The sequence below is a fragment of the Ambystoma mexicanum genome, chromosome 1q (genome assembly GCF_040938575.1).
Source record: "Ambystoma mexicanum isolate Mex_15411 chromosome 1q, UKY_AmexF1_1, whole genome shotgun sequence".
In the NCBI taxonomy this organism is placed as follows: domain Eukaryota; kingdom Metazoa; phylum Chordata; class Amphibia; order Caudata; family Ambystomatidae; genus Ambystoma; species Ambystoma mexicanum.
The window spans coordinates 1,247,699,490-1,247,727,487 of record NC_090922.1 but is presented as its reverse complement, the minus strand read 5'-3'; the positions used below and the strand labels follow the sequence as shown (position 1 = coordinate 1,247,727,487).

The 27,998-nt window shown below is 41.7% G+C and overlaps 1 protein-coding gene across 13 annotated transcripts in view; it reads left to right on the top strand.

The window, feature by feature from the left end:
* Positions 1 to 27,998, top strand: part of NFIA (nuclear factor I A) — a 1,239,884-nt gene that overhangs the window by 1,053,549 nt on the left and 158,337 nt on the right. For 11 of the 13 annotated variants that reach the window (XR_011290794.1, XM_069642058.1, XM_069642053.1 and 8 more), the window contains one exon: positions 3,471 to 3,649. Coding sequence is in view for 12 of the 13 variants with exons in the window: in XM_069642058.1 (XP_069498159.1) it covers positions 3,471 to 3,649 (179 nt within the window). In the remaining variant the exon portion in view is untranslated. The remainder of the gene's footprint in view (positions 1 to 3,470; positions 3,650 to 27,998) is intronic. The other 2 variants (XM_069642048.1, XM_069642057.1) reach the window with 1 other exon arrangement.

Genomic DNA, 27,998 nt, shown 5'->3' with positions numbered 1-27,998 from the left:
AAATCACCCCAAAACGTGTTAGTAGAAAGTTAAAATAAGTTGCATTTTCTCTTATTATGCAGTGTATGGTAACCAGAATTTTGCACTCACACTCCTTTGCTACAAGTGTTTTGATCTTTGTTCCTCTAGTGCAGCTTTCCTTTCCACTGTCTCCAATGGCTTTTCCCTTGATTTTTTTTAGCAGCTTTGTAGTTGGCTCTGTAGGCAAGATTATGTTGTGTAAGATTACAGTGCTTTGTCTTGATGTTTCCTCCCTGTTAAGCATTCATCAAATCGGGTTTTGCTCAACTCTGACATGGCTGCGGTTGGCAAAGCCACGTTCAAGACTCTGCTCTGCCAGAAACCCCTGGCAACAAAAACAGAGGTGTTTCCCCCTTCATCAACATGCCAAACAGCACCTCTAGTACCTCCAACCATCTGATATTGCTGTAGGATCACTTCCATCCCAACCCCAGTCTTGTTGAAACACACAGGGTCTTTGCAGCTTGGTACCACCGACTAATACTTGCCCTCTCCTAATAAACCCTTATTGGCCCATGCATGGAAGCTGTGGTCCCAGCTGGTAAATGGTCTCCAGGCAAGAAGCACGGCACAAGCTGTGGCGGTTCGAAAAACGGTCAGGATGATGGGGCACTGCCTGCACTCGGTATTCTTGTGCACACATTCTTCTTTTTATGCCTGTTATGATATCAATTTGTTCTATTACTCCCCTTTTTAAGTTGACATTAGCACCCTTGGCGGGGAGCCAGCCAATCGGGAAGCTAGGAACGTGCGCTGAACATTCCAATGTTAGCCGTGTTCCAAGCCGCCTGATGGCCGCTTCCCCCACCCGCCATCTTCCCCCTGCCCCAGACCTCTTTTTATCTAAAACCCCTCCACACTTACCTCATTGAGGCAGTGACATGCGCCGCTTCTGCGTCCTCTTTGTCTTGTGAGGTCACCATGGAAAGGGAAGGCGCGGCTTCTTCTCTTTCCATGGCAGCCATTTTTAACATGATTTATACAATGGTCAAACACCACCCAGAAAGACCCGTTATACAGGTCACAAACATTTTCTCTACTGTCTGTGTCACCAAATATTAGATATATATAAAAGAGAAAACACACATATACTATTGATAATGTCTGTCCCCACTGCTACATATATTCAATACACAAGGTTTTTACAAAACATATATTTTCATTATACAATTCATCCAATTTCTAAAATACAAGATAAAGTTGTCAAAATGGAATTTACCATACAGCATCCACTAAACAGAAAATTCTACTAACACATTAAACCCACATTGACAACAACATATTTAAGGTTTCATGCACAACATTGGGCATTTTTGATAAATTGCTCCTTCGCCCATCAAATGGACTGACCAAGGAAGCCCACATATCTGCACGCAGCAACACTAAGATTTGGATTAGCCCAAAACGCAGGTTAGTCCCCAGGAGAAGCAGCTGATCTACTTCTTTTGGAGTTGAAAGTGAGTGAACAAATATCCCTTGATGGTGCGAAAGGCATTGAGAGGCAAGGCAGTGCCAGCTGCAGAGTTACATTACAGAATTGGAGAACAGCAGTATGTCCTGATCGTAAAGCATAACAAGACATTCAGGGCACCATTCCAGTTGAACTGCTATCTCTGGAATGCATAATATGTCCAGGCTACTCGTGGAAACTTCCACTGTTGTATATTAATCATACAGGGCGTCAGCTGATCATAAACTCATTTTATTCTATTGGATTTCTGGGTCTCTGCGACGCACCTCCAATAATTAATGCAGGCGTGTTCTAGTTTGCATATAGGAATAGATGCAGTCGCCATGAAGGATGCTGTGGTTGGTGTAATGTAGACGTTAAAGGTGTCGGAGGAGGTGGGGGGGAGTAATGTTTCGATGCTAAAAGGGCATTGAGTGCGAGGTCCGCGATGTTGGGATTGTGAAGGACGGCAGAGCTAGCATTGATTAATATAGACCTATGCAAGAGCAGTAGGATGGGTGGCAGTGAGAGGGATTTGAACGAGGCTCAGAGGATTCGTGGAGCTGGTGTTTTTTAGTGTTGATGGGTCCTGGCCCTTGGGAATGATATGAGACTGTATGTAAAGACACACAGTAATACCTCCCTGGTGTTGGAAAAGGCTCAGGTTCTGGCTTTTGGCCCTGAAGTATAAAGATGTGTGTGATTCGTTTTTGGTATTTTCTTTTAGAACTACACTGAAGATTCATAAAATCATCCTGTGTTTAGTTTGAAACAGTTTTCATTGTACTGGTGAAGTCTAATTTTTGTTCCCATTCATCAATGTACTGTAAAGCGTAATAGATTGAAAAAATATCTGTTTGTTTGCACAAGCAACAAAGTTCTGAGAGAATCTCACATATTCAGCTTTCGGCTCTTTGGCTTTCTTCCACTAGAAAAGAGATAGCTTTTGACTAAGATTATTTCTAATGTATTCAATCATTCACTCTTCATATGACCTGGCCTAGACCTGACCGTTCAATTGGTGAATTGGGCTTTTATAAAGTGAACATTCAACTCTTCCCGCCATAACTACTGTCAGCAGGTGTTTCTGCCATTGGGAGAGTGTTGTTAGTGAATGTGGCACAGGAACCCATTTCAAGACAGCCCATTTCAGATATGCTCTTTCTCTTATCAGTGTGGAACAGCTGTCTAGACGACATTGGAGGTACATGAATTGAAACTGTTGTCTGCAATTATGCTGACCTACGACTCGGCTGTACATAAGCAGAGATGTTGCATCCTCACCTGCTAATACATTTTCTTCTACAATGTTCGGCTTCTGATACAGATTTGGTATCGCCCTATCTTGGAAGATTTTGGTTTAATGGGTCAACCTTCTCTTGGTGGACTTTTTGTGTGTACTCCTAATAGAACAAGACTCTTTATTAACCATGGTGTACAATACTTAATCTGTACTCGAAAAGGGTTATTTGTCATACTATGTCCACGCCCATTTGCATCAGGGAACAGATGTCTGATGTGATGACCTGTTATTCTTTAGATGGATCTTTGGTTAATTGATTTTTTTGTAATTGATATTTTGCGACTCTGCTGATTTAATTACATCTAGTTTCCAAGAGAAGCTTTAATAACATAATAATTAATCACAGTAGGGAGGAAATTAGGCAGAATGTTCAATGGATGTCCTAGCAGAACGCACTAGTCTTGACTGCTTTGCTGGTAGAGTGATGGTAACTGCTTCTGCTATCTAGGAAAATGGTTGCTGTGCCATTGTACATGATGATGGCTTAGTGAAAAGCATTACGTTGAGGGAATTCATATGCGACGAGCCAGAATGCTTACATCTTTTCATAAAATTCAAATGTAAATGTTTGTGTTGTGTTGCAAATGTTTTTTTTGAGCTTTGATCTACATTGTTTTCTAAAATCAATGAAATTAATATTAGGGAAAATTTATGAAAATTACCTGTTGTGACTATGTATTCTTTTCTTTTCTGTAGCAAGTCCACATTCAACACCATCAACGCTTCATTTTCCGACGTCGCCGATCATCCAGCAACCCGGGCCATACTTCTCGCACCCTGCAATCCGCTATCACCCTCAGGAGACGCTGAAAGAGTTTGTCCAACTTGTCTGCCCGGATGCCGGTCAGCAGGCTGGACAGGTGGGGTTTCTAAACGTAAGGAATACGTTTTATTTACTTGTTTGTTGCAGCATACAATTTAGATTTTTAGTTGATGGATTTCCTATTTGTTATTTTTCCCACAGCCATGGCCTATTCTCGTAATTGTTTTTGTTATTTTGCATTTATATAGCGCCTTACATACCATTGGTATGGTTTGAAGGCGCTGGTAGGTTGAACGCCCTTGGGAACCAAAGTTCATATCAGTAATGTTAAAGTCTTGTGATCAAAAGACATTCCTTTGATGCCATTGCTTCTGTAATGAACGTATCGTAGAATTGCAGACAAACCTTAGGAAAGCATCATTTTTCAAGGACCTAAATAATGAATTTGTGTTACCAGCAAGATATTTCTTATACTTCTTTTAATTCAAACCTCTACGAAGCCCGAGTTGGTAATCCAAACAATGTCAGTTGTTTATTTAGTTTATTAATTGTTAATGTATTTATTAATTGTTGCTTTATAAGGAGCACCGTACAACTGACTAGCTTGTCGCGCACCAAAGAAAAAGGAGTGGGCGAAGCCGATAGTTCATAGTCCTTGGGTATTCAGGTCTTATAAGTGTGAGTGGTGGAAGGGTTAAACGTTTTGAGATTGCCAGTTAGTTCATGTTGTTTTCTTCACTGATATCAGGCTGTTTGTCAAAAGACCAACACAAAGTGGGAAGGGGGAAGAGCAGATGGTTTGGGGCTTGGCAGCATTGTCTATGTGTCTGTGTCATACCTTTTCTGTACTCCGACGCTCTGTGAGGCCTGAAAACAGTAGGAGGATAAGGTTCTTTGGTGTGTTTCAGGGAAGGTCCATGAATCCTGGCCTAGCGAGAGCAAAAGTGGGATTAATACCACATTATCACTACTATTTTACATTGGGCAAGTATCAGAAGCATGATGCCGTTGGTTAGTCTTGATTGAAATATAAGGTAAGTAATTCCCTTGCTCATCTGCCCTCAAATGATAGGGTCAGGATTAAACCAGCATCTTAACTGCAGTCTTCTGCTTCCAAATGCTGAGAGACCACCAGGACAACTTGATGTGCACACTTCTGCAGGTTGCTCTCTTACATTTCAACTGCTTAAGTCTCCTTTCTTTCCCAAATTAAATTAGTTAAGTGCTCCCAGGTGCAAGGACATGAGGCCTGATTAAAATAGATGTACTCTGTCCCTCGCAGACATAGTGGCTGGCCTCACTTAATCTCTTACTAATTCAAAGCGCATGGTCTCTGAAGGTACTGTGACCAGTTCTTGTGCTTTTTCCTGGTGAGTTCAGAGATATTTGCTGAAAAGGTCGTCTTCGTTATTCTCTGTGGGAAATGTATTCGATGCTAGGCCCTATGAGCTGTCCACTGGTTTGCTTGGAGATCCTCATTTCTAGCATGTGTGTTAGTATCCAACGCTCCACAGAGCACTGTTACCCCTTTGAAACATAGGGTTTATAGGGGGCAAGAGGTACCAAGGCCTAAGAGTCTTTCAGTTCTAATGTGTAAATGCAACGGTGTGGGCATCTTTCTTTTTATATTTAGCTCTTGCAAATGTGGTTTGCATAAACACAGTGGGTTGCAAGGTTCTCCGTGACTCCTTTTGTTAGGGGGTAAAGCATCTGCTTCAAGTGACTCATGATTTCTGCTCCCAGTAAATTATGAGTATGTTGCCCAGTGGTGATGATTTTCTCTCGCATGTGATAACGAGAACTTCCATGTGCAGATGGAGGCCACCTCTCCCCCGATCGGCACCCCCTATATTTGAGCATCCTAGTGAGGGGGAGGGTCATAATACTAAATCAGCATCTCCCACACCATACTCTTCTGCTTCAGCAGCCGTGTACTCAAGATGGAACTGAGGATGGACCTGGATATTTTCTAGTGATATTTTGCTTTGCAGCTGTGGATGACCTGCTCTGCAAGAATGAGTGGTTGGAGAGAAATTTGTTTCTGAGCACTATGCGTTCTATACATAGTGTCTATGCTGTGCACATTTTACTGTGAGTGACAGCAGTGTCCCACCATCCAGATTCCTAGCATCAAAGTTCTATTTCATAGCAACCAAAGGAGCCCACACGTGTTTAACCAGAACTCCCAAATGATTTCCTTCTTGCCGCAGATATCTGTGTTGGTGCAGGGACTTGCACAAGTTTGACATTAATTCAGATGAATGGTTAAATATCCTATAAGTAGTGTGTGTAGTTCTGCACCACTCACTGCCAACAAACACATAGTTCCACCAGTTTGCTGGGTGTGGGATGGCAATCTGTCTGTTGCAGTAGTAGTTCTTCTGGGACCTCCATAGTGGCTTTTCAGTAGCATTGAAGAGTGCTGCTCTGCCGCTTAACATAGCGAGAAGATGAAAGGAAAGATCCCCTATGCCAGTCTAAACCGTGAAATGACGTAACCAATGCTGCCCATGGTGCTTCCTATTCCATGGTCTCTGGAGATATTCTTTAAAGACAGCCAAAATATTCACAAATGCCCCACCTGGAGCAGGAGGGATGTAAGCACAAATGGGTCCACGGTCATTTTGATGTAACTATGACACTATTTTTGCATAATATAGGCAGTCCTTGGCACGTATATAAAATGGAACCGATTAAAAAAATAATGCCATTCCTTGTTTGCGCTGCCTATCGGAAAATTGTAGTGTATTGTTTCAAATTGTAAAATGTGAAAATAAAATGGAGTTAAAAAAAAGATAGCCCAGCGAGATCATCGGGTGAGTTCCTTTTCAGAACATTCATGGAATCACCCAGCCCCTGAGTATCCTTTTGCTATCCCTACTATCTAGCCCACCCACCAATGGGCCTTCTTTTGTTACCTCTTCTACACCTCAGAGGACCTTTTTAAGACCTTTTAGCTGACCACACAGCCTTTGTGCCCTCAATCGGCTTCATTTCAATGAGTAATGGTGCTTGTATTGCATGCATTGGTGAGCTGAAACTGGTCTCCCCTTATTCTGTTACACAAGGGCTGATAAGTCATAATACATCAACAATTACTCATCATGGCCGGCTTCATCACTCTTCTACTTGCCCAGCAACATAAATCTCCCTATTCCAACCTCTCCTTCCTGCTGTACATGTCCCTCCAGCCACTCTCTTGATGATTTATGAGTTAGTTACCAAGCCGCCCTCACTGTGCTTCCTCAAACTGTGCAGAGCACCCTGTGTTTCCCTATCGAGTCATCTACCTTGCTGATTGGCGAGCATAGTGTTACTTCATACCCAAACCAACTCTTCAACTATTGCACAGAGCACGCAAGGTTAAGGCACTAACTGCACCCAGGTAAAAATAAATAGAAGCTGCATACTGCCAGGGGGCGTGAGGCAGGAAGCTTGCCTGCTGGTAAGCAGGATTGATGACTTGGCAGGCAATGGAACTGTGCAGATATTTTACATGGAGTTCAGCAGTGTCGTATTAGATTAATTGATTGCATTTCTTTTAAAGGAACCCTTTGCTTGCAGATGTAGCCGGGAACGAGACACCTTTTTAATATACAGTGATTGGCCAGTAGTTGTAGGGAGAGAGGTGACACCTAGACCAGGGACAGGACTCCACGTGGAATGGGAGTAGTGCCCTGAAAAGGGCCACAGGCTAGGATGGAGGTGATCGGCTTGGAGAGAGGGAGCTTTTTTCCGGAGTAAGAGAGAGTTAGCACAGGTTGGGCAATGAACAAAAGTGTTGAGATGAGTGGAGGGTTCTAGTAGAGCAGTTGTAGGAAATAAAAGATGATGGGTAGGGACACAGTAGTAAATTGCTGCCGTTTGAGGTTGCCGTCAAAGAGAACCCCAAAGTTGTGAGCCTTGTGGGATGGGAAGAGAAAGTGAAAGTAGAATGAAATGAGGTACTGAGAGACTGAAAAAAGCGATATGACCTCAGCTTTAGAACAATAAAGCAAAGGCGGGAAGGGTCATCCATATTCCCGTGGCTGGCAGCCAGAGATTTTATGAGAGTATAACTGTGAAGACCTGGAAGGGGAAGATACTCCGAGATCTATTGGCAAACACATTATAAATGGATCCACATGAGGAAGTGGGCTTGCTTTGGGAGGGTTTATAGACACTTGGGGATTCCAACAGGTAGTGGAGTTGCATCAAAAAGAGCGTGCTCTGAAAAATGGGGAAAGCAATCCAGATCAGAGAAGTGTCGTGGATTTCTAGCTTAGAGGGAGGACTAAGGATAGTCACCAATGTCAAAAGCAGCAAAGATTTTTATGTGGTGAGAAGTGAGGACTTTGGTAATCTGGATTCAGTTTAATGGCAGCTGCTACATCCTGATTGGGGTAGGTTGCAGGTGTTATTGGATTTAGTTTAGTAGTTGATCTTATTGGATAAGGATTACTTATGGAGGAGAGAGCTACAGGTTATTAGGAGGATTTACTGGTTTAGATGTACAGTTTTGATTTTAAAGCAATTTGGGAAGTGCCCCAGAGAAGAAAGAGCCAGAGGTTTATAGGTGATATGTCTGTGATGATTTGAGGTACAAAGTGATCAATGGGAGCACAAGATGGGTTGGGGGGGTTCAGAGGACATGAGTGAGTTCAGTGGGTGAGGTCGGAGAGATGAACCACAGGTAAGCAAGAGAAGGGTTGGGAGGTGGTGTTAAGGAGTGGGGGAAGGCAAAGAAGGGGTGATATCACGCATCTTCAAACTGTTTGTGGAAAAATAAAGTGCAAAGTCATTGTGGCGAGAGGTGATGAGCTGGAGCAGAGGGGACAGGATATTGTGAAGGGTAGAGGGTAGTGTCCAGGGAGGCGAGCAGAGGCTAGAGATGCACTTGGTGAAAGAGGGGGACAGTGAGGTTCTGGAGGGTAGTCTTATAGGTGTTAAGAGGGAAGGGTTGGGTGTTTACGACAGAGATGTAGGTGGAGCCGAATGTGGGTCTTTAGTTGCCAAATTACAGAACTGGTCCAGGGCCAAGGACAAGCAGAGGAAATGGTTAGCATGCAGGTAAGCTAGCGATGTTCAAAAAGGGAATTGAGAATTTAGCAAACTCATTGAAAGAGAGGTTGATCACGAGTGTGTTAGGGGGCATGAGAGCAAGAAGAGGGGATTGGAGTCCATATGGGTACGGTGTCACAGAATCATGTTTCAAGGTGTAGTGGGTGATGGAATAGATATCTGTAACGAGAGAAGGGGAGAAATTGTGATATCAAACTGAATGTGAGAGCTGTCAGATTGGCAGTAGAGAATAGCGATATTGTTCATGGAGATTTGCCTTGGGTCTGGCTGGTGAGTCGTTGGTTCTGCATACTTCTAAATGATTTAGCCAGTGTCTCATCCTTTCTTTCCCAAATGAATCCTTCCACTGCACGCATAAGTTCTACTCTTGAATAACAATGGCACATATTCATAAATCCATTGTCCCGCTTGCATGTGCCAAGTGTGCCAATCATGGAGGATTAAGAGGGAGTGGTCAGAGTGGAGGTAGTCTGGTTCAGGTTGATTCTATAGGTGTTAGAAGTTATGGAAGATTAAAGCCTCCCATTAGAACAATTGGAACGTCATCTTGGAGTGAGTCAAGTAGGAGATCAAGGATGAGAAAGAAGGTTAGTCGGGCAGTGTGGTGATAAAGTAGAATAATACTAAAGGACGGGTGGGAATAGTTGGCAGCTAGTGTGTTCTGTTAATTAAGGGCCTGCAGTTACACTGTTGTGTTTGATTTGATGTTGGTGCATGTCAGGTCTGCATTATATGGATGTATTTACTCTGGTGGCTTCTTGCATATTCATGTTTTGAACATTTAACAGGACGCTTAATATTCTCAAGCATATTATGCATTGTTTCCATTTGTTCTCGTAAATTAATGTTACTAGTCACAAATGTTTCATTGCGATATCCAAGGATGCTTTAGCATTTCTGTGTGTCTATTTGCTGGGTATCTCTTTGGCAATGCCTGGCATATGCAGGCATAGCTATATGGCTGGAAGCTGGATTAGAATTCTGCAATGATGGGAATCAAAGATGTGGTTGACTGCAGTCTTGCTTCCCTTTTTCTTGCAAAGGATCCGCCTTGCAACTAAGTGATGTTTGTTTTAAAATGTACATAAAAAGCACAGTGTAAAGTTAATGGTTGTAAGCATTTCAGCCTAGCATTGAATAGTCTGATCAAATACTATTCACAGATATGTTGCTGTTGTGTGGGTAACACAGATGGATCCAGAATCCCATTTCTGAACCACAGGTTCCCACTCTTTACAACTGGATAAAAAACTCAGTGGATTATTAATTATCCCAGCATCCTCCTTCAGTTTTGTGGTACAAGGAATTATGGGACACTGAACAGTTAGTGGCCATCCCATGTGCGCATGCATGTACATTGATGCTGGTACACGCAATAGTGTAATATTGTCCATGGGGATGAAGTACTACTCATTGTCCCAGTAAAGCCTGCACCAGGGTGCGACAGGGAAGAGGCACGAATTAAGAGTTGGAAGAAAAAGCCACTCTATGATTTGGGATGTTGGAGTGGCAGAGTTGCGCAGCCTTCCTACTTTCTCAGTTTAGTTTTACGTCCCCATTGGAGGGGCCACATCCATCAAGCACACCTCCCCTATACAGCAGGGTTCGATGCGTGCAAGTTCCAATCTCAATTTTTTAAGTAAGGAGATAAGCATCTGATGATCCCCCAACAACTAAAGGGGTAGAAGGCAAAGTGAGAGTCTTGAGATCATATGCCAGTACCAATCAGAGAGGGCACAATACCCCAAAAAGGTGTGTCCACTGCTACTTGTCTGTGATCAGTTTAATAAACAAATATCAAACTCTTCAATACATTTATTAGTTCAAATGCTAACTTAATTTCACCTGTCACATGGCAATTCATTGTACATGGTCTTCATCAGATGAGCCAAAAATGTCACTTGGAAATAATGATGATGTCCAAAGCATGAACACACTGCTGATTTTGCCAGCATCTCCTATTAAAGCAAAACAAAAGAGGTGATGGCTGCAAGGTTTAGAATTAATCTTACCCTCTTGCATCGCCAAGGGAAACCCTCCAGACCATCGTTCTTTGGCTTCCAAGCCATTACAGAAAGGGGAAAGACCATATGCAAATCAGGAATGGCCCCGCCCCAACCAGGGCAGTCCAGCCCGAAATGCTAATTTGCGTCCCTTCTACACGAGAGCACATGCATCTACAGACATGTGTCCTCATTGGGCGTCATCAGTGAGTAGTAGCTTTGGTCTCTAAGCCTAGCAGGCATGGTCCCGCGTCCCACCAGGGTGACTTAAAGCAAAACAAAAGGTGTGATGGCTGGACGGTTTTGAACCTGCCACCCAACCTTCCACCCATCACTTTTTTGGTTATAGTATCTCTTATTAAAGCGGAATGTGAGACAGCATTAACACGTAATATATATATATAGCCCATATTACGATGATGTCTGACTTCAATGCTTACCATGCAGCAGATCTCGTGAAAAGCGCATAGCGTGACGCCCCAATGATACAGTTCAGCAATCCGAAGCACATGTATGCTTACCAGAGCGGCTGATTGACAGCACATGGCTTCCGTGATCTGCACACATGATCTAAGCAAGAGGGAACGCTCCCTCTCTATGAAGACCAAAACATGTTGAAATGCACCTCTACATCGTTTTATACAACCCTTAACTTTTATTTAATACTGATACTTTCTTGAGCCGTTCTGTGGCGTGCCAGCAGGGGAGTCCTCAAGGTTTGTGCTCGCCACTCACCATAGCTAGTGATAATTGACCTTTGGCAAGTAAGAAATGATGTGCAGTGTGTATGTGCGAAATTGAGGGGTGCATTGGGCTTTGTATGCCTGGCTAGTAGCCTTCAACCTGAAATGAGTATCCCCGCTGGAGACATTCATTCAATCAAAAGTGATTTTTTTGAGATGGGAAATACAGACCTGTAATGTATTTTAACCAAATTACGCCTGAAGACAGATATTAATACATATCAGTGTAAACCCTAGAAAGCTTTGTCACAAATGTGTAGATACCCATTGCAAAAACGAGTAAGTCTCGCTCCCCTGTTGCCAGCATATGCTTTTTTAAGCAAAATCAGATGATCAATGTGAGTTAAAAAGTCTGAAAGCGTCTCGCTTGTTTTTGCAATAGGTACCTTTTGGTGCTTTTTTCCCGTATGATGCCCTTATTTACGTGCTGTATCTGTATTTCCCTTTTAACACAGTTGTCTGTGCTTTATATTTGCTGTGCGATCCCTAATTGTTACATTTCTAAACAATGGTATGGTTTTCCCAAATTTAAAATCTCCTGATTATTCCACTGCACTGTTAACTTTCTGTAGAATGTGTGCTGTTTATTTGATTTGCCTTTTTTAATTGCCCGTCAGCTGTTCGAGTTGCGAGCGGTTTGGTAAGGACATAACATAAGAGGATGGAGAGTAATTGGGGGTCTTCCTGGACAATTTAAGACATGATCAAGTCTGTAGGTTTTTCAGAAAGGAGATTTAGACTGCTTCCTAAAACCTGCCCCTAGACAGTTGTAGAGTTCCAGGGGATGCAAACCTCTGAATGGGGAGTCCTTCTTCCTCTCGTCAAAGCTTTGCATATCACTGAAGGTATTCAGCATCTGCCTTGGTCTATCTCTGGCATTGCCCACATTAGTTTCTGAATTTCCTGCAGGAGTAAAAGCCTCAAATCCCTCAAACATATCAGTTAGAGTGAATTTACTGAGCTAATTCTAGAGCAGGGACCTGCAACCTGCAGCGCTCTCTAGATGTTTTAGGCAATGGTTGCCTTGATCCCCCAGCTTTGATTACAAGGACTGGGGCTAATGGGAGTTGTAGTCCACAACATCTGGAGTGCTAAAGAGGTATTTTGTTGTTATCTAGCTTTCAGAAATTCAGCATTGAGTAGACACTATGGGAGGACTGCCACTCTCTATTAAACATATCGGGGGCAGACGCGAAGGAGGAAAGCTAAAAAGGGGTATTTTGATGTCTCCTTAGTGAAAGGAGCAGAAAATCCTGGAGGTGCAAAGGGGGACTGGGGAATGGTAACCAGTGAGTCGAATGTGACACTGGCATCAACTAAATGTGTGGTAAATGCCTGTTGATGTTTTGGAATGCCTCCCCCGCTCTCCCTCAAAGTGAATACACTTTCATGGTAAGCTTCTTGGAAACCTTTCATTGATGGTTGCAAGTATTCATTGGGATGATAGATGGTGTTAGATATGCTCCTAGAACATTGTTTGTATTTTTTTATGATGTTGTCTGAATTACATAACTCCCCAAATGGCTGGATCCTTTTCCAGAAACATCTGCAGAAGATTCTAGGGGGATTGTACTTTTATAGTGTAAATATGAGGCCATTTCTTGTGTTTGCAATCCATGGAAAATTATTAGGAGGCTCTAAACCATAATCTCTCAAAACAATACAGAATGAGCCATGGTAGCCTCTATCAAAGTCTGGACTTGGAGACATCCAATCCCTTTGATTGTTGTACGGCTGTGTTACCTGGCCGTGAGAATTCAGAGCTACCTCGGTTGGAGTTGATCAGCTTAGTTTCTTTGGGAAGTTCCATAACAGTAGAAACCTCTATTTGGCTTCAGAGTTCCTCTAGATTGTTATAGAAGGTTTACAGTTCTGTTTTTAAATCTGGATTATGGCACATTTTATTTGCATGCTGATAAACACTCAGTCATGTGTTCTTCATCTGTTGTGTAAAGGTACATATAGGGACCTCTTATTGTATTGCTTTCAAAATGAATAACCTTGCGTCGGAAGCCGATGAAGCTGAAGAGATACCCCACAAGCATATTTGTCAGTATTTTCTTTTTTTCTTTATTATGTCTAATTTCGAATATTTGCTACCAGGGTGATCAAGAGGATTGTACCATTGAAGTGCAATTAATCTAAAAATGTAAAACATGATTTAAGCTAAAGTGCATGTATAAATAAAAAATGGTATTAATTGTGCTAGCATCTCAGGGTTGGTTTATTGCAATTGACTTTAGGTGACGCAAGTTGATTATGAAGTCTATTGAGGTGGTCCTGTCGCTGTGGCACCCCGTGGAAGTGCCTAATGATAGATACACGTCTGCACCTGGAATGTTGGCAGGTCTTCTTTGTTGTAAATGAAAATTAAAATTAAATGGCAACCATTTTTTGTATTGTATAAGACAAGGTGAGAGTGAAGAAAAGGAAAACAAGGCAATCAATCACTAAAACAACTGAAAGTGTTCACTTTTGTGGTGCTGCTTTTATCTTGTGACTATCTCTCTCGTGACCTGAGTGTTCATCCTCACTGCACTACTTGATAGCATTGGGCAACTCTGGGCAAATCTGGGTTCCCCTCTACACCTCCGTTCACTTACCTGCGGCAATTGAGAAAGCTATGGAGTGGGCGAGATGCCATCACTAATAGCAGATAAAGTACAGTCAATACACCCAAAGTGTTATCATGCTGAAAACGGGGATAATTAATTTACTTAACTCTATTAAGGAGTTCAATGTATTTGATAATGGTTGTGTGACTGTTAATGCATGATGCTGCTAAAAGTAGCATATTTATACGCAAACAAAAGGCCATGGTCTAGTTGCCAATCTTTTATGCAGAAGCAGAGAGGAAAAGAAGGGCCGGACGCTAGGACCCTGCCGATGGCGCACATGTTTGCCCCAGTCCTACGGGCATTTTAGAGGTTTAAGATTGTTGCTAGATGTGCCTTTTCATTTGTAGGCTCCTCCGTGTCTCTTTTTTTGTGAGGTGTGGTGCAGTGACTAAGCGGGTGACTGTTGTCTCAGGTAACTGGGTTTTGTAATGGCCACAATATGTATATATGGGAAAATCACATATCTGCCAACACTGAACGTTTTTTGAATACAAAGACTATGAAAATAATACAAAAGATATGAAAACCTGATCACCACATGCACACCTCACACAGGCACAGATCGCACCATTCCGCCGACAGTGAATTACCACCCAGCAATATGTAGCGATGTCTGAAAGTTTAGAGACAGATTTTTACTTCACATTTAATTTTACTTATTCACAGAAAGTACTAAATAATGATGATTCACACAAGAGAGGTACTTTAGGCATGGGTTAATGGGGAACGAGCAAACGTGAGCATTCCCAGAAACAAAAAGGTGCCTCAAGCCCGTTTGGTTAAATATTTAGGTTTAAAGTTTCGCATGTGAGGTGATAAAGTAAATGACAGTGTATATGTGTGAGATGTATGGAGTAAGTAGTAAGGAGGCACAAGAATATTTTCGATTAAGAGAAAGAATGATGTGTATAATATTCAGGTTTCATTGCGGAATAAACTGTACGTTTTGGTCACAGTAATGTTACGGCGTAAGGCTGCCAATTTTGTGAATCCGGTGTAACATACACGTTTTGCCAGATGTGGTTAAGTTACAACGTATTTCTTTGCGAGTCCTTTGTTTTGCTTGATGGAACTTCCAACCAGTCTTCGGCCTAATGACGACCATAATTTGCTCAAGCAAGAAAAGTTGGGAAGATTTGAACGCATACAGTGAAAAGAGAAACTGATGAAAATTATTTTCATCAGTGAAATCATGTGCCTCTCGCACCAATCTGCTAGTAGCACATGATTTCACTGTAAACACAATTCAACTGGTTTTATAAACATGAAGGGACTTTTAAAAGAGAGGGGTTTTCAGATTTGTAGAGAATCCAAGGGGGTTCTGCTATCTGAGGTCCGCGGATAGTACATTCCAGAGTGTGACCCCGGCCACATCCATAGTTCTGCTTCTGTTTCTTTTACTTGAAGGATGCAGCCAACAAAGATTTGGAGCTGGCTAATGTCAATGGTCTTTCAAATAAGGTAAATTGTCATCTTCTGTCGGATGGGCCAGACTTCTAGTGGGGTCTGTGTCTACGAAAGAGAGATTTGTAGCTAATGTGAGCTCTAACCGGAAGCCAGAGAAGAGAGCAGAACCAATAAGGTACCATGGTTTCCAGCCAAGGATTACCTGCTAGCGTAGTTTTGGGCAGGCTCCAATTGTAGATGTAATGTTTTCAAGGAATCCCTAGAAGAGATTTTAGCAATAGTCTAAGAACTGTTTATGGATTTAAACAGTATATTAGAAATAGTAATTCCACAAACCTGACTGAATAAACAACAAATTGATATACATTATTGTAATTGTTTGGGTTTAATTGTGAAATCGAAAGGTCGATACAAAAAGAGGTAGAGTCCACAAACTCAACGCAGCTTGATCCTCAGGAGAGGGCGACCCAAAGAGGAAATCCTACAATAGTTGAAATGGAGAAAACTCCATATTTGGACCCTCTGAATAATGGAAGACACCCCAAGGGTCCTCTTCGGAGCCTGACAGTAACATTTGCACAAGAAGACTTACCCAGGGAAAATGGACAAACAACCACGAACACCCCTAACGATGAAGAACAAGGTGCTCTCTCTGGATGGTCGTGGATTTCGAAAGCATTAACTAAGAAGAGCTAGCCATTCAGAGAAGTAAGGGAGTGCACGGATCAAGTGCATGGAGGAGGGTCGGAAGAAGGGAAAGATACCATCGTAATGGGAAGTTGAAATACTAGAGGTTTCAGTCACCTCTTGGCAATAAGCGACGTCAATCTTGGGGAGTTTGACATCTTATGTCTCCAAGAGACATGGCTAACTAACAAACCCTTTTTGGAGGGATATGAAACCTTCCTATCCCCAGCAACGCGTTCTGGAAAAGGCCGTCCATCATCAGGCTTACTGACAGCCATCAAATCTGGAGTAGGAATCCAACATATAAAAACGGAATTGTCAAACTCCCATTTCCAAGTATCCGTTCTAAAATGGACAAAAACATCGACGGATACCAACAACCAAAAAATTGCAAAGGAAGAGACAGTGGTTTTGATAAACACCTAATGGAACCCTGCAGCAATCAAGAACGAAGACTTCTTGAAATTAGTAGACAGCATATTAGAAAAAACACACTAAGAATGGGCGCCCAAATGTATTATTCTTTGTGGGGACCTTAACGCGGTCTGCCCTAAAAGTAACATTGCCAATGGTACGATGAAAAAAGTCCCACTAAATATGGTCCGAGGCCACCTATGGAAGGAGCTGATGTCAGCATGGGATCTTCACAGTTTAGAAACATCGATGCTCAGCAATGGCCTACTAATCCCGACATGGGAAAGAAACAACCAGAGTGCAAATTTAGATCACATATTTGTCTCAAATGAAATGCTAAGGATTATGGTTGATTTCAAGGTGGTGAAAACATCTAATAGTGACCATAACTTATTAAAAGTAAAATGGACCAACACGAGGAGTCCCAGGCCAACGGTGGTCGCCGAGATTGAGGAGTGTAAAGGAGGTACAAGGTTAAGACTGTCGGCAAACGCAGTGGAAGAACTAACGGGCACTTGTACTACCATATGCAAATTAAAGCGGGAAAGGGGGTCGAAAAACGAAAAAGATAACATCGATTACCATCCACTGTTAAAAGTTTACAAAAAGAAAAAAAGTGTGGCCAAATCGCGAGATAAAAACCCACATACATGAATTTAATAAATGCATTGTGGAAGAGAGGAAAAAACTAAGAAAACTTAAACACCTTGCAAGTAAAACACATACTCCTGAAATGGCGAATCAAGTAAAAGTCGCGGTAAGGACATACTGCTCTTTGATGCTGTAGCCAGCTTTTGTAATTGCCCAAGCAGCCGCAATGCTGAAGAAGGTATGTAGCAGGAAATCAAGAGACTTTTGGATCTTTGATAAGAACAACGTCAGGGATCCAAACAAATCCAATAAACAATTTTGTTGGAGAAGATGCTTGGATGAAGCACTTTAGAAACTTATTCCAGAAAGTCGGGTGGCATAATCCAACAATTCCAGCAACCTCTAATACCTCTTCGGTGACAACGTGGGAGCGGGACGATATCAAGAGAAAACTGGTCCGTTTGAATAATTCAAGGGCCCCCGGGCCAGATGGCATCACAAACGCCGACCTAAAAGAACATCAAGAAGAATGGGCTGAATTTATCCATGAGGTTATTTAGAACTGCACACTACACAGATCCATACCCACCTCATGGACGTCTGCAACTATTGTACCAATCTATAAACATGGACGAAGAGAGAAACCCAAGAACTATCGCCCAATAGCACTCCTCGATGTTGTCGGGAACATTTTCGGCTCATTACTTTTGGAAAGCTTTCAAAAATGGGCAAGAACCTCTGGCAATGAAGAGCCTCTCCATTCTGGGTTTGTGAAGGATGCAGGGACGGCTCCGAACATCTTGCTGCTAAGCATTTTAAAAAGTAAGATCCATGAAGGAAGTCCAAAAATCCATCTGGCATTTGTTGACCTGGTCCAGGCCTTCGACCAGGTCAACCTGGCAATCTTATGGGAAAAACTAAGAGCAAAAAGCTGCCCGGAAGGCATTTCGGAACCCATTAGAGCTCTTCACCAAAACACTTCTATTAGGGTAGGCTTAAACCGAGAAGGGCTTCTTTCAGAACAAATTCCCATGGCCAGAGGAGTAAAGAAAGGGTGTCCCCTCGCCCCGACGCTATTCAACTCATACCTCTGGGATATTAAAGATGGAGAACTAGAGATCTGCTCATTTCCACCGACAGTAGGAAGATCTAAGATCTCTAGACTATTTTACGCGGATGACCTTATCTTACTGGATTACACGCCGATTGGCCTTCAGCGCCAATTAAACGAGCTGGCAGTCTATGTAAAGAACAACAGCTTGGAAATTAATAAAACCAAAACCAAAGTCATGACCATGGAAAAACACAACACTCGTACCGAAAATTTCAGATGGACCCTCGAAGGGGAGAAGATTAAACAGGTGAAAGAATTTAAGTATCTAGGGGTGATTCTTAGTAACAACAAACAAGAGTGTCCAATGCAAAAACATCTGTTGGAAAAAACAAAGAAGCTGGCAAGTCAGGCCAAAGTGATAGACGGAAGATTCTGTCAATTCACAATAATCCCCTTGATACAATTCTACAAGGGAAAAGTGGTTCCTTCCCTAATATATGGCGCAGACGCCATGCTGATGATTCCGCGAAAATTCTTGAAGCACATTGAAGGGCTCTTCTGGCGAAGTACATTGAACTTACCCGCATCAGCGCCTGTCCCAACTATACGCCAAGAACTGGGCCTACAATCTCTAGAGTCGATGGTGGTAAGAAATACAATAATGCTACACAGAAAGATGAAAATCAGCAAATGCCCAAATGTAGCGACTATTATCTGCACCGAATTTGAAGATCAAAGAAGTAACCTGCTAACGAACTGGGTGAAAGAAAATCAAAAAACACTGGATGAGATAGATAGTTCTGAGGAAGAACTAATACAAAACCCAGACAAAGTTAAACAAAAACTGTGGGAACGAGACTGGATTCAGAAGACATCTCTGGAAAACAGGAGCAAACTAATAAAACATCAGCCACCAACAAGGAGCATAAATGATAGGTCGAACTATCCAAAAAGGTTCCCAAATAGATGTCTGAGAAACATGTTTATGCGTTTCCGAATGAACCTCCTGCCAACAAATGAAATCAGAGCGATAAGAAAAATCTCGTTGGAAAACAGCTGCCGTTTCTGTAAAAAGAAAGATCAAATTGAGTCACTGCGACACCTGTTATTGTCATGTACAAACTTGACGTATCTGAGAAGCAGACACTTTGCACACATATTCAAAGAGTCGACTATATGTGGAGAAGAGGACTGGTGGAACAGACTAATAGAGGGAGATAATACCTCTTAAGTGATTGCGGTCTCGCAATTCTTTATGAACTTGAAACTCGAAGATCAAGAATGAGACCTGATTGAGAGCCCTTCCTATTCTTAATTAGATCGGAAGGGAGACTGATCCCCCGTCTTACCCCCCATGTCTACAACCAGCCCCTTGCCAAGGAATCCCTCTTTCTTTCTTTCTTTCTTTCTTTCTTTCTTTCGCTCTCTGTCTCCCCAGTCTTTCCTTTTCCTTAAGTTGGAACGGACATATCAAAGTGGGAAAGGATGGGACATTTTTCATTTTCTTGTAAAAAAAACTTTTTGTAAATTGAATCAAGTAAAATAAAAAATTGTGAACATTTCATGGGTAATCCTCTCTCAACAAAGGAATAAACTGGGGCTGCTGGATTGGCCATGCTGTATAACCTAAGCAAAAAGATGATACTGAATTAATTTTCTCCCTTATGCAGATGGGCATTTTGATAATCTACCCTGAGGTTTGAAAACTTCAAATCAAAATGTTCTCTCATTTTTATTTGTCAGAATATTGTGCAAGAAATGATTGCCAAAGCGAGTAATTCGAGGGCTGCTGTGCCTAGTAATTTAACTAATCACTTGCTCGAGGCAGATCCAGTGACTTGGGCTACAATCTTTTTTTCTGTACAAAAATGTGGTGGTTAATGGTAGCTTTCTTTTATCCTGGTGAACCTCATATATCATACCAATTCTATGAAAGGGCCCGAAAACCGACCCTTGTAACCATCGCCCAGTAACATTATTGGACGCAGACAGCAAGATTTTTGATAGTATACTACTTCAACATCTTCTAGATTGGGCAGAAGGAGTGGGTAGGTTTAGTACGTTTCAGACTGGGTTCAAGAAGTCTTATAGCATGGATCTGAATGGGTATATCCTTAGATGTTTGCAGGATCTGTCCTGGGCAGGTAAATTCGCAGTTGTATACGTGCCTTCGATTTAGTTAATCAAAATCATCTTTGGACTAAGCTTCATAAGTGGGCAATTCCCATGTGTTTGCTTAAGTAAATAATACGATTCCACAAGCACTCTAATGTTCGGGTCTGTTTAAATCCAACTGGAGCCCTGTGCAGGAATATTGACACTTGAACAGCCTTTTGACAGGGATGCATTTTAGACCCCTGTCTCTTTAATCTTTACATGTCTGATGTGGACGAGTATTGAGGCGCGTGTTCATTTGTGACTCTGAGATTGGAGAAGTGCAGTATAATATTGCAATAATAAAATCTCTTGGACATGTGCTCCTCCAGTGCACAAAATCAATATGACTATTCAATGCTTGGACGAACAGTATGTACACTTGTGTAAGACCTAATCCACACTCCCAAGTACTCTACTACGTTTAACAAGGTACAACATTGTGTAAAAGCTCAATCAATTCACAGTTGCTGCAAAAGGATCATGAAGTCAATTCCAGATGCAAACTTAAAGAACACATGGATAGTAATACTCCAGTGCTTTCACAATGTTGAAGAAACTCACACAGGACATTTAAGGTTGATGCCAGGTCAACATGAAATATTAAAATACTCTTTTGCAGAGGGGAGTTCATCATCTATTAGATTGCCGCAACAAACACCAATTGAACAGGCCTGAGTTAGGATGTAATTGATTAGCCTTAGCATAGTGCAAACTAGTCAAGAATGTTTGTGTGTTTTGCCTTGATAAATTCCGAGTGTGGGCGAAACCGATATCCATACAGTCTGCATTTTAGAATTATATTTGTCACCATTAACTAACACACTTTAAGAATTCAATCGTCAATGTGCAGATATTATTTCAACTCTTTAGAGGTTAATACACTTTACAATAACTATTTATTGACTCGTGTTGATTTTGTTTGCTGGAGGATTGCATATCCAAAACATTTATTATTGCCATTTTTAATGTTTAGCCTTGGGTTCTGGTCTTATTCTCTCAAACATGCAGCCTGCAGATATTTTGGATTTTGTATCACATATATCAACAGTGCAGCTCTATAGGGTCTGACAACTACACTGCTCTTTATACAGTATAATATGGCTCTTGTATGCCGATAATTTTGAATAGTTGGCCGAACTCCTGTCTGCCTACAACGTTTGATTTCAGCTTTTGCAGAATATGTTATAGGGAATTCACTGAAGAGTGACGCTGGGAAGTTGAATGTTCTGGTGTTGACAAAGTTTAGGAAAAAAGGTGTTTTCGTGGGAAATCGAGCAGGATGGTCTTGATCGGGTAGATGGCCTAATTTATCTGGACTTCCCCTTATTAGGTAGGCCAAGTAAAAAGTACATTGTTGAACACCTGATGAGCTAAGCAACTGCTTTGACCTCACAGATGAGGAGAATTAAGCATAAATACTGTAAATGTTCCCTCATTCCTTTAATAAAATTTTTAAGTGTAATGTTATTCCAAAATACATTTATGGCATTGAAATCCTTCAATTCCGGGTGATAACGTTTTTACAAAGATTTGAGAGCTATATTTGGCGTAAAGTGCTCCATATTCCTAATGCTGTACCCAAGGTAGAAATCGGATTTGAATTAGGACTGATATCCAGTTGAAGTACTTATTGTTATACTATGTTTTTGAATCCACCTGGTTCTTGACTGTATGAGGATATAGCAGTTGTACTAAGCAATCAACATGATTTGATGCACAATTCTCTTGCCACTTATTGTGGTAATCTTTTGGGCCAGCTAGACTTCACTCTAAAATTAAATCCTGCAACAGTTGAGTCTATTCTGTATAAATACGATTGGTATGGTACAGTGGAGACCATTTCAGACCCAATTCTAAACAGTTGGGGGTTATTGCACCACAATTTTAAAATAGTTCTCTGTCCACGGGCCCGAGATGAATTTGTGATTTTGGTGGAACATATACCCCACAGGATAGACTTTGAGTAGACGCAGAATCATTGACCAGAGAGATAGTTACTGCCAATTTTGTGAAGATAGGAAGGAGCAGGAAACTTTAAAACACAACTCTATTGACCGAAGTTCTTGTTAAATCGTATCATTTTTTTTTTTTTGCAAGATTTTGTGCACTCCATGAGTTGTATCGAGAGTGAACAGTTATGACACAGATGCTTGGGGGGACTCTCCCACCTAGCACTGGCTGGGCTTGGATTTCTTAGGTCTTAGAAGCTTGCTTACCGCAGAGTATGTTGGAAACTCATGGTATGGGTGGCAGGTGAAGCGTCCCATAAATCCTATCGCCTTGGCTGTTATGTATATTATCGTGTCTGCTAGTTGGAGATCTTTTTTGTTACAATTTTAATGTGTTTTAATCATGTATATGTTTTAATCACTTATTTATAATTGTTGTTGGATTTTAGGAACTCAATGAATTGGTGTGTGTATATATATATATATATATATATATATATATATATATATATATATTGTTACGGTTGGAACTTTATTTTAACCAATATGCAATCAAAACATTACGTAATGCAATACAGGGAATTTGCAGTTAATTTTGAAGAATACAGCAGAGCCGCAAGAACATTAGTGGTTGAAGGGCAGTGCATGAATCGCACACGCCAGGCAGGTGCCCTGGCAAGAAGCGGGAATAAGCAGGATTGCATTTGCACTAAGAAACTGCAAATGTTGTCAATACAGATTACTCTGTCCTGTTAGAAAGCTTTACAGTTCATTTTAGCTGCATAAATGAACAGGTGCAAAAACGGCTTAGTGTAAGGTTGCATTTGTAGTGTGATGTGATTTCTTTATATTATGGAAGTTCATTTGGACTACGTGTTAATTTTGTCAATTCCCCTATTCGTAAGTAGCTTGTAAGATAGGTCAGCAAGCTGAGCACTCTCAGCTGTGATCTGCGGGTCCCAGGTTCGAATCTCGGCAAGGCCAACTTCGGTTGGGTTATAATAATTGTATGGCAAATGTTTTTCCCACTAATCGCCACTTTCTTTATTTTAAGGTTTCACGTTAAATATGCAATCCACATTCTGCGTGTATCATTTATGCTGATCTGTGGATACTGCTCTCCTCTTATGCACAGGGTGGGTCCATACGTTCATTCTATTGTGCTCTGTAGTATTATTCTGCAAGTTGGGTGGTTGCATAGTTTGCTGTACTCTCTTCTTGTTGGTGATGGTGTCTCCTCGTGTGAACACGTTTCCTCTTTGTGGATTGTTGTCCTTCCAGAATAGGTCTCCATGTGTTAATTCTGTACTTGTTGCTCTGTGTTGACTTTCCTTGGTGTTTCAATGATATGGTGGGTGCATATATTCTACGCAGAATATTGTTGGTCATGGTGGCTGTGTGGGCATGCCTCATATACACGGCAGGTATTGCTGTCAATTCAGACCTACAGCATGTGTGAAAATATCAATGATTTTCTTTTCTTAAAAAGTGAATATTTCAAGACTGGCAAATCCGATTTTCGAAACATTTGAGGAGTACACCAGTCCAAGGTAAGCGTGAGGCATGTTTGGAAATTCTAAGGCAAAATTTCGAGACACAAGCCCTGAAAGCATGTTTTCTGGTGGTCTATGTAAAACCCAAAGCAAAAACAACTTTTTTCACACTGTTTTCCAATATGATGATGCCCACCTAACTTGACATGAGTGTTCGGATATGGTGGTGTTTGCCTATTGGTGTTGAACTTTCATGGACAATATCAAAAGTTCGGGGAAAGGGATTTTTCATTTTTCTATTACGTCGAGTAGCCATTGGGGAGTTAATTTGACCAACGACGAAACAATTTCCCAAGCATTTGACTCCAACTCACACTACACCACCAGCTGCTATTTTGAGCAGGCATACAGGGACTACTCATATTCAAATGGTTAAATACCCCTATTTCTTGAATAGATTTTAGTTGAATGCCATCTATTTTATTATGGATTTTTGTTAGAACTAGTTTTTTTTAAATACACTAAAAAGGTTCCCTTGATAAATATCTGAAACGTGCTGCTTTTATGTTCGAGAATTTTGGCATGTGCCAAGGCATTTGGAAACCCTTTTCTGTCTTAATGAGGCATGCACGCGACATGCATAATACACGTGAGTGAGCCTGGACATCGATTGCAGATAACATAAGAGATTTGTGTGAATTGAGTACTTTTACAAACCTCATACAAGCTGAAGACCCTTATACTGTGTATGCAGTAGGCAGAGGTTTCTTGAGTTAAGGTTCAGCATTGATCCAAAGCAGCAATGGCTTGCGTGCACTGGTGCCATGACACCAGTGTCTAGCCACAAGGCTGCCTTAAATTTGGGATTTCTGGTTTTCTACTAAAAAGGAATTTCTTTTGGTGGTTGGTGGTATTGGGGTTGATTCGCAGTAGAAAATGATACAATGCCAATAGCTATTTAGGGTAGGACTTTGTCTGGCAACACCACGATACACGCATCTGTGTGACTGCCAATGTGATGGGAGTCTCAATGACCTTACCTGGAGCTGTCCACTGCATGCCAATCAGAGTGACCCTGAATTTGATGACAGAAGCTGTATAAGCACATCAGAATGACAGAACATGTGTGCAGCTTTCTATACGATGACAGCGGTAGTCTTTGCCTCTCAGTGTAATGGTGTATGCAGCTGCAGTGAGTAATGGACGAATATGACATCAAAGGTTATAGTGTCTTAAAGACAGAATTGTTGTGCCAGAGATTTGGAGGCTGTAGATAAGTAATGACAGTGAGGGTTGTCCGGTGGTTGGTGTTTGGTGACAACGGAGCACAGACCGTTTTCACAGCATATGAAGAGGCGGGAAATAAAGGACAGACCATATCATTAGAGGGGAAGAGGATGCAGTGATGTTATTTGAGGATTGAACAATGTAGTTAAGGAACTACAGAAAATGTAAGAGTTGGAGGATTTAATGAAGAGAGAGCAGTAGTGGCGAGAAGTCTGATAATGAGACTAGGGCCTTGGGGAGTCCTGGATGGGGAGCTGCAGAGTGTCAGTTGAAGGGCTGCAGTGAATGATTTTCATTGCATTTCATATAAAGAGTGAATGAGGCATGAGGAAGGGCAGTGGATATTGTTGTAATGTGTCCCATAGACGTTTTGCTCAATGTTCTGGACTGCTTTTTAGCGGAGTGACTCTTGCTTACATTTTGGAAGAGATGTTGTTTCTGGGCCTCTGAGTGTACAGATCATTGGAACTGAATGAAAAGTGTGCTAACACTTTTACGTGTCAATGAAACATGAACGATATTTGCAGTACTTTGGCCAGAATCCTTTCTGAGGTCAAAATAGGTGTCAGGAAAAAATGCATAAGCGTTCCAGTTGAGCATACTGCACAGAGAGGATGTGATCAGGAGGCCAGCGTATAGAAGAGGATAGGCAGAGGTTGGGTGCAAGTGTCTTATAGATGTAGAGGTCCTTTGAGAGTGGGGGAAAAAATCATTCATTTTAAGGGTTCAGCAGGTGAGTTAATACCGAAGAAACTTCAATGAGAAAGTCAACATTTAAAGGGAAAATGGATGAATTAACGCATGTAGGCTGTTCTGTATATGGTTGTGTTCTGTTTCCCAACTGTAACTTTTCTTTCAATATTTCATGATTTGTGCACCTTTCATGAACACTGCTCACGATCAGAAAACAATGAAAAGGCACCTTTTGTTCTTTAAAAAACAAATTCTCCCCGTAGTTCTGCCAACACTCTTGTAAGGGGTGAGACCACAGAATGAATCCTGCCAATGTAAATGTACAATATAGCCATCTCCTAGACCTGCGTTGGACTGGAGAGCTGCAGATTAATAGTATGGGGTAGTCCAGCTACATTCTAAATACATGATACTACTTGGTCGGTAGAAAACCACCATGCAGGACCTCGGCTGCGAGTGTGGGGTCTGCCTAGCCTCCTCCCTTTCCAGTGTGGCCGTGCTTGACACCGTTCTGGAAGTGATGAATCTACAGAGAAGAGTTCAGAGTAGAGGATATAACCTCAACTGGTCAATTCCCCAATAGATGGTCCTTGCCACACACCAGCATCGGTCCACTTGACCTTCATATCTGCTTGCTCCCCTCCTCTGGACTGATGGTTCTGACGGGCAGGTCATCTAATTTATACATAGGTCTGTTTTAGGTGTGGCTTTTGCTTCTAGCTTTGTTTATCCGTTCCTGTAGCCTCATGCTGCCGGGTCGATGAACCCCTAAAAATAACTACTCAAAGAAAAATAATGCTTGTCATGTTGGATTGCACCCTAATTTATTGGAAGTGATGGTTTTGAAACCCAGTTTGAGAAAAACAAATTGTTGAAAGGCATTGAATTGTAGCTGAGCACCCGCAAGAAATGGAACTCTTGGAGAAGAAAAGCACATTTTTAACACCAAGGCGAAGAGCAGATGTTTCAGATTAGGGTCAATTTGGCCACAACTTGAGCGCAAGACAAGTTTGTTATTGCTGGCTTTGCAAGTTAGTTGCCTTTTTTGCTGATCATTGTGCATCTTGAAACAGTGTTTCAACCATTCTTAAAATTCATAAAAAATGTTTTTCGTGATAATGTTTTACAAATTATTTTACTGAACAGAATATTTGAACACAGTACATGTTCTCAAAGGGCTATACTTCAAGACGACACAGTTGGAGTTGATATAGTAAGAGCTTTCTGAATAAACGGTGCATACGCCAAATACCAATAATCAGACACCTCCATTTTACTCTAACTCTTAACTAAGGAAAATGCATGCATTTTCAACAAAATTGCCAAACGAGTGGAAGTGTGCTTGGATTTATTTTGTATTTATTTATTAACAGGGATTTTATTTTGATCTGAAATAGCTCATTGAGTGGCAACATTAACAAGAGACAGACTTAAATGGGGTGTATCAAAGGTTTCTAAAAGACATATATGTATTTGGTGTTTCTATGTAAGATATTCTCGGCAAGGATCCATGACTGTTTTGGAGGGTCCGCATTTGGGTGAGTGCCGCCTGTTCCATGGTCAATTTTTAGTTGCTTCTTCAGCAATGTTATTGCTAATGATGGTGACCATTCCAGTGTAAGTGGCAGAGAGAGGGGGATATAGGGAGGAGGCATACTGGAGGTGGGCGACTGAAATTTTGGGAAGAGCAGGGAATTGTAGGGTGCGAGGGGAGAGTATAGAAAAAGTGCATAGCTAGATGGCAGGATTGCAGCAAGACCATGGATAGATTTGCGGACTAGGAACTGGAGTTTAAAGGGGGGGGGTTGTGCAGAGAGAGCCAATCAGCTGTGTGATGAGGTGGATAATTATTTTAGTAGGCTGTATGATGTACATGTAGCAAAGTTAAAAACCTGGTTGAGTGGAGAAAGAAGGAGTAGGGGGCCAAGTAGTAGGCTGCTGCAGTATTCCAGTTTACTGAGGATAAAGGTTGAGGCGAGGATTTCTGTAGAGTGATCATTGAGGCATGAGTGGATTATCCTTATGTTGAGGAGGTTGACCCTTGCCACAGTGGCCACGGCCATAATGAATTTTTAAAGCCTCCAGGGGGGATGGCAGTTTTCAGGAGGGAAAGCAATGGCAAATGGGAGAGTGGGGTTGCTTTTGTATGCAGGGAGAACAATAGTATGTTTTTCACGAAATCTGCATCAGGCAACAAGAATCCATCCGGTGATGGATAGCAATTCTTGGTGATATGCTCAGAGAGATCAGGGTTGAAGGAGGGAAAGGCACATGATGCCACCCACAAAGAGGTGATGGTGGATG